At 47.9% G+C, this 7,960-nt stretch overlaps 1 protein-coding gene across 1 annotated transcript in view; it reads left to right on the top strand.

Annotated features, from left to right (window-relative positions):
- The window catches only part of srgap2 (SLIT-ROBO Rho GTPase activating protein 2), a 52,637-nt gene extending 44,914 nt beyond the window's left edge, over nt 1-7,723 (top strand). The window contains 5 exon segments of the mRNA XM_083661730.1: nt 224-422; nt 1,073-1,210; nt 3,025-3,247; nt 3,332-3,442; nt 4,223-7,723. Of these exon segments, the coding sequence (XP_083517856.1) occupies nt 224-422; nt 1,073-1,210; nt 3,025-3,247; nt 3,332-3,442; nt 4,223-4,798 (1,247 nt within the window). The 3' untranslated portion in view covers nt 4,799-7,723.
- The last annotated feature ends 237 nt before the right edge of the window (nt 7,724-7,960 follow it).

Here is a 7,960-nt window from a genome sequence, read left to right as displayed (position 1 = left end):
TCCCACCGAATTGTTAATTATGACGCTTTGTTATTACTCAGCAATTTTAACATCTGTACAGTCACCAATCAGAGCAGCACTAACCTGCTTGGCACTAATCTGGCTCCCCCTCTTTCCCAACTGCCGCCTCCCCTTTCTCTCTTATCTCCTGCTGCCCCCCCCCCCCCCCCCCCCCCGCTTCTCTGTCACTCTCCGTCTCTATCCACCATCTTCTGAATCTCAGGCTACTTGGCTGTTTCAGAGTCGGAGCCATTGGAAGCCATCGCTCGCTTCGACTACTCCGGCCGGACCAACCGGGAGCTGTCGTTTAAGAAGGGCGCCTCTCTCCTCCTGTTCGGGCGAGCCTCCGACGACTGGTGGGAGGGACGACACAACGGACTGGATGGACTGGTGCCACATCAGTACATCGTGGTCCAAGACATGTAAGAGATGTTCTACTCACCAGCAGGGAAGGCTTCTGTTCGTGACGTGCACTAACGATGTGCACGATTCATCGACAATCGCCGTTAAGAATATGATCGATCAAACATGTATTAACCGATTAATCGACAATGTAGGCTATGTGCTATTGTCTATTTTTTTTTTGTTGCTGAAATGGGAAGAAGAAGGAAGAAGGAAGCCAAGCAAGCAGGAAAAAGGTCCAGTGTAGGAGAATTACACCCAAACAGGCAACAATATTCATCGTAAACATTGTATTACAATGTTGAAATACAGCACTTCTACAAGCACAATGACAGCTAATGCAGGAAGTTTGTTTGGTTCATTCACTGATTTGAGTCGGCCTAAAGACGGGTGTAAAACCCCACATTTTGTATTTTCTATTTTGTATGACTAATCGATTAATTGATTGTTAACACGACTAATTCATCGACTTCGCCGTTAGATTTGAATTTGTGTGTGTTGGAACTGGTTAGGGCAAATATCCACCATGCTTCCTGGCCCACTAGTACACTTGACTAGTAGAAGCCAATATGTAATGGGATCCAGCCTGCACAGCACATGATGTGTTAGGGAGTCAATGAGATCCCGCCTGGCCCATAACAGTAGACTGTGTTCTACCGGCTTGTCTCAGGTCTGACGGGGGCCGAGGCAGTCCCAGGCCTGACGTGGAGTCCAGGGACATGCTGGAGGAGCGAGTGTCCACTAGAGGCAGCGCCGCCTCTCCTACTGGAGCTCATGTGGCTGACGTCTACCTAGCCAACCTGAACAAGTGAGACTCACACTAGTAGGGCTGTCAACAATTAACCGTTTAACCATTAACTGACATTAATCATTTTGACCGAATAATACAATCAGTTAACAGAAAAAGAAGATGATGAAAAAACAGGTTCCAAAGTAATTAACAAAAAAAAGGGGGGGGGGGTGTGTTGCATGGTAAAATAAAATGAAGCTATATAGGCCTACGGTACAATCTATTTCTTACACTGGAAAGAGACCTTATTCGATTGACGTCACTCACGTACGGGCACGCCCACTGCCGCCATGTTGTTGACATAGCGCAGCCGCTTTAAGTGACAGCCTATGTAAGAGCAGTGTTTATAGGAAGCTAGCCGCCGTTATCGTTACCTGTATCGTTCCAATTGTGTTCGGATGGTGACCTGCGTTACACACGGCTGTAGTAATGACAGCAATAAAGTCCCCGTGGTTTGTTTCTATCTCTACCGTCCACAGACGTGAAGGGAGCGAGACGGAGGATACGTCAGCAGCACAGGAGATGTGTGGATAGTTAGGAGAGACAGGTGAAACTTTCTGACAGCTCCTCACAGCAAAGTCTGTTCACCTCGTTTTTTCTTTTGTTTATTATTACAGGCATTAACGGCAGCATACAAACAACTCTGGGGTTTTTATTGCTGTCATCACTATCGCTATTTTGTAATGGAACAGAAACGACAATAAGGCCGTTACTATAGTTGTCAGCTGCAGGACGGTATGTCAACAATATGGCGCTGTCCGGGGTTAGCGAATAAGGTCTATCCAACTCATGCGGGCGACACATTCTGTGTCTCTCTTCACATTGGGTCATCCTCTTCAATTAAAGTCTCTGCCCTGCGTGTTGTTGACCATTGAGCCGCGTTAATTGGCTGATTGAAAAGCATCAAGTTACTCTTTACCGTTACAACACATTACAACACATGCCACTTCAGAGCAATTGTGGAGTTTTTATATTTTTTTTTACAGACGTTTTCAGAACGGGAGGCGGACTGTCGGGGTGAGTTACGTTACGGAGCTTAAGTTACTGCATCGCCAAACGACAGGCATGATGTGATGCACAGATTAGACCAGTGATACTCAACCCACATGCGGCTCCTTTATGGGTAGTTGTGGCTCTTTTAAGTCCTACTTAAAATAAATAAATAAATAAATAAATAAATAAATAAATAAATAAATAAATAAATAAATAAATAAATAAATAAATAAATAAATAAAAAACTCGAAAAAAAGAGGAAAGGGAATTTTGTGGATTGCGGCTCCTCTTGCAACAATTATTTTGTGTCAATGTGGCTCCTGAGTAGGCTAGGTTGACTGGATTAGATGCATTACAGATGCATTGATTAATAGGATTAATATTAATAATAAACCAAATAACAGTGCAATTAAATGTATTCGCACGGAAATCTACTGGTTTAGCATATCTATGTGGTCAGGGATGTGTCCATTGCGTAGCCTGGTCAGTCCATCCACTGAAACAGACGCTCCGCCCGGGAGAACAGCTGCCCCGGGTCAGGAGGCACAAATGGTGTCGCACTAACTTCGCCAGCCGGGGTAATTTAGCATTCTAAATAGTACATTTTAATCTTGTCGGTTAACAGTTCATGATCCGTTAATGAGGGTCAACTCGGTCAGGAGAAAACTTTTTTTTTTGCCATCCCTAACGCTCACACACGTACACACACGACACACGTACAGAGGATTTGTATTGGATAGTTTAAGTCTCAACAACGGCACCGAGCGACCATTGAACAAGTCAAAACAAGACTGTCATGAATGGAAACTGATTATCACTGAATACTTTCTGTCATCCAGGATGAGGAAGCGTCCGGAGTCCGGGAGCATCCGAAGAGCATTCCGGGGCTCAGAGAGTGAGAGCACGAGTCCAGGAGGCGGGGCCAGCGGGCCGGGAGGTGGCGTGCGAACGGCCTCACTTCCTGTCGGGGGCGCCCTGGTGAAGGAGACGGGAGACAAGCGACCCGTCAGCGCGCACAGCATCCTCAACTCGGTCACACGCCACTCCTCACTCAAGACCAAGGTACTGTCAAGACGTTTCAATAGGATGTTTTGTTGTATCTGGTCAACGGCTTTAACTCATCGTGAGCCCGTTCCAAATGCTTAGGTGGAGAGTCCGCAGTTACGCAAGACAACTGCAGCGGGACGCTCCAAGAGCTTCAGCAACCACAGACCACTGGACCCTGAGGTCTTTGCCCAGGTGGAGCACAGCTCACAGGTATCCCTCTCACCCATATCTGTCTCTTTGTGTGTGGAAAATATCTGTCGATCACCGTGTCCTGGAAGATTTCAATGTGCCGGACGAATGGGAGAAATTCCGGTCAAATATTATCTGTGTTCATTGAGCTTAAAAACAAGAGATGGTATAGCGTCATCGTGGTCGCAGTGGGCACAGCGCTGCAGCTGTCAAATTGTCATCTGACTTAGTGACAGTCCAGGTTACAGCAGCGCTAATAGGAAGCTAGCAGGCGTTAGCGTCGTCTATTACCGTTTCTGTTGCGTTAGGATTGCGATTACGATATAGCGATGGTGGCCTGCGTTATACATGGCTGTATCTAATGCCAATAAAGTCACATTGAATTGAATTTAAACTTTCAGCCAGCTGCTCTCAGCAACGTCCGTTCACCTCATGTTACCACAGGAACGTTGTGTGGTGTAACTTACTTGCTTCTGCAGGTTCTCCTCCGCCACCTACTCTGACTTTTAGAAACGGTAACATTAGTAGACAATCAAACGCTAATGATGGCTAGCTTTCTAGTAGCGCTACTAGCTGGCTGGGCTGTGAATGGAGATTGACAGCTGCAACGCATGTCAACAGTTTGGCCACGCTACCGTACCGACACTGATAGAAGGACACGCGGGGGGGGGGGGGGGAATCACCAGACGTTGTGACCGGAGAGATTTAAATGTGTTAGACTTAAATGATTTTACGGGTAAAAGAACGGAAAAACACTGGCACAAGCTCACGTTTGCTGTATATCTGCCTCCCGTGTTGCAGGACATCGAGGCAGCCATGAGCTCTGCCCTGAGCGAGCTGAGGGAGTTGGAGAGACAGAGCAGCTCCAAACACACGCACGCGCCTGACGTGGTCCTCGACACCCTGGAGCAGCTGAAAGGTGTGTGTGGTGGAGGAGGAGGAGGAGGAGGGGGCGGGGCCTCGGAGCCCTCCAGCCCGCTTCACTCCCGCCTGCTGCGGGACAGCGAGGGCGGCCCGGCGCACGGCCACGCGCTCCAGCAGCACGGCCACGCGCTCCAGCACGCGCTCCAGCGCAGCGCCTCCTCGGCCAGCGACGTGCCCTCGTCCTTCCGGCCCGCCAAGAGCCAGCCGCGCTCGCCCTCCCTCACCTCCTCCTCCCCCCTGGCCTCCTTCAGGGAGCCACGCCCCCCGGCCACCAGGCCCAAGCCTGTCGTGGTGTTCCCCAAGGGAGGGGGAGGCGGAGGCAGCCCCGCCATGGGCTCGCCCACCTCCACCGTGCCCCCTCCTCCACCCCCGCCTCACCACACACACTCTCTCCCGCACACCCCTCCTCCTCCACCCCCGCCCCAGTCCAACGACAAGTCCTGTCCAGCTTAGGACCCCCCTCGCTACCAACGCCCCCCCCCCCCCCGCCCCCCAAACCGATCCGTGCATCCTGTTACATTCTTGTAGCTCCTCCCCCAGGTGCTGAGAGCACTTCACTTGTGTCACATAGGGACCACCTAATCCACTACCCATGTGTAGCATTCACTTATCGTGTCCAGACAAGTTCCCTGACCCCCCCTGTTCCCTTTGGACCGTTCCAAAGTCTTCTCTGCCCCCTCCTGCCAGCACTGATCACTGCAGGTCAGCTATCACACAGGCCTCGACTAGAAAACGCTCTTCACTGGGATCTCCTCTGCTCTCCTTTCCTCCTCTCTCTTCTCCTTCTTCTTATGCCAACCTCAGCGATTCCAGGGATCGCTGGGTTCAAAGCCACCACACAAGGGAACAGGACTCGGCATGGACACATACGTCTTAGACCTACAGCACCTGGAGCCGACGTCCACTAGTTTGCCATGCTTGAGAGTTTGTGTGGGCGCGTTACGAGTGTTACTGTGGCCGTGTTTACGAGTGTTACTGTGGGCGTGTTTACGAGTGTTACTGTGGGCGTGTTTACGAGTGTTACTGACCTTTTACACACGGATCTTGAGTGAGGAACAAAGAGCAGACGTTTGATTTTGTATAGTAGACGCCGGGGCAGTTTCTTTTAAGACCCCCTTGCCTACAGGACTGGAATGGAGTGTTGTATTCCTGAGAATAGACTGTGAAGCGCTGAGCTCTCTCTCTCTCTCAGTCTCTCTGGACAAAATCAACACACTGACTTCGCTGCTTCCAAAGGTGAAGACTGGAGAGAAATAGGGATGAGAAGAAGGATAAGAGGCAAAGACTGAGAAAACTGGGCCAAATATCAGTGTGACGCAAGAGCTCGTTTATGACTGCTCGTTACCGGCACCAGAACAGGAGCGTAACGAGGTGTTCTCCAATACCCGACCGTCACTCTGAATCCATAGCAGTAACAAAATATATACGTAAAAGGCATTACGCAGCTTCTCTCCTGCAGCTCTGCTACTGTGTAGGGGACCGCTAAACCCAGCATTTAGACGCACACACATTCCCCAAAGCTGTGTGTGCTGTTCTGTGGCAGCTATACGTCTTTCAGGTTTGCCCTGCATGCTGGGGCCACAGACGGCAGCCATATAGTGGCAAGCTGGCTGACTGCATCAGTATATCTATCTAAATACAGCTCTACACTTGGAATACAATGATAGCTTGCTCCTCTGTCTATATACGTTCAGACTTAACAGCAAAAGGGTTTTATTATTCTAATGATGTGTATGTATGTTTAATAATCACCAGATGATAACTGGAAGCGCGGCACTGAGGACCGCCTGCATTCTGAAACAAAGATTGTTTTTATGATTACTCTCCACCCCCCCCCCCCAGTTGTTTTTTAATGCTCAGAATCTATAATGGTTAAATGTTGAATTGTTTAGCTGTCTGGGTGTGTGCACGTGTTTGTGCGCCTATGAATGTGTGTGTGTGTGTGTGTGTGTGTGTGTGTGCACGTTCATGCCCAGGTGTGACACCCCGCTCCCCCCACCCCCACCCAACCTCATAGCTAACGGATCTAACTGTGCGCTCACAGCAGGGCGAGTTTTGCAAATTTCCGCGCAACAAGATGACATACAAAGTCAACGCAAACACGCGAATAGATGTGATTTAGCCCCCCGGGCGGCGAGATTCGCCCGAGTGACGTGAATTATGCGATTTTAGCCTCATCGCCCATTCAACTCGAGTGAATCATTTTTAGTGAATAAATGTTACGCTTTTGGGGGGGGGGGGGGGGGGGGCTTTGTGTGAACGCACAGTTAAGGTACACACCTCTCATCATAAAGGGAACAGCAGCTGTCTGGAGACAAGGGAAGTTAAGAACACTGTCCACTAGAGTGCAGCACATCCTCCTGTGCTGAAAAAACAATGAATAAGCACTGTGCCCATGTGACCAGCAGACAGCGATGCAAACTAGTCACCTTTAGCAGGGAGGGATACTCCACATACTCCCTTCTGTCCAGTCGCTGCTCGACCAACACCTGTGGCAGACTATCTTTAAACTGCAAAGAGGAATAACCCACACAACTCCAGGTTACTAGGAGCTCAGAGAATCCCAGAACCGTCTTGGATCATCTCCTCTCCCTCCTCATCCAGATCTGGGCGAGACTAGGTATGACAATGAATTCACACGTCAAGAAGTTGGGGAATATTTGAATTCATTTTGCAAATACTGACACGGCTTCAAAAGAGGACAAACTAAATGAAGCCTTCCTGGTCGTATTTCACCTCTTCAAAATGTCTGTCCTCGTATTCCCCTCGGTCTCCCTTTTCCCTTCTGAGCTTTGCCAACCCTCACTCCTTCCCAGATATACATACTTAGTTCATTCCTTTATCTCTGTATACTGTGTGTATATTACCTGGTGTATTTGTGTTGCTCTTACCTCATCATGACAACTGGAGGGATTGTGTGTGTGGTTGGTGTGTTTTGTCCCAGCTATGCTGTGAAGGAGCTGGGACCTTCTTGTTTCCATGCCACCTGTTGGTTTGATCTCAAACATCTCAAATCAATCATCGTGCACTTGAACGACTTGGCTTGCGTGTGGACTGACTGAGTGAGGATGGTGATCTGTCGGAATTGAATATTGTTAAATATGCATTTTTTTTTGTCCATTTGAAAACAGCAGAACTAAAAAAAAAAAAAAAGGACTGTAATGTCAAATCTATTTATAGTTGTCTCTGTATTACTGGAGAATCCTGTGTTCAGATGTACTTTGTATATACAATGTTGTACATTGCAGAGGTACACTCTTTTTTTGGTACAATATTGTACAGTAATAGCAATAGTAGTTTAATCAAATAGGCCTTATATAATTATATGTGTAGTTCTTGTAGTAGATATGTTTTTGTTTTTTAATAAACATTGCTTGCTATAAAGATTATTGCCTTGGTCTGATGATGGTTACAGTAAATACATTTTTATTTTCGAATTTTATTTTCATATCAATGATAAATGATAATGCTTTGCTAAGTTTGATATCTGTCCCAAAAAAATTTAAGCAGTCATAGTTGTACCATTGTTTGGAGCTCCACACAAGGTTGGATCACTTTGCAATATAATAATAATACAAAACTTTCTTTATAGAGCACCTTTCAAAACAGTAGTGC

The sequence above is a fragment of the Poromitra crassiceps genome (assembly GCF_964638095.1).
Source record: "Poromitra crassiceps genome assembly, chromosome: 27".
NCBI classification, from domain to species: Eukaryota; Metazoa; Chordata; class Actinopteri; order Beryciformes; family Melamphaidae; genus Poromitra; species Poromitra crassiceps.
This window is presented reverse-complemented; position numbering and strand designations above follow the sequence as displayed.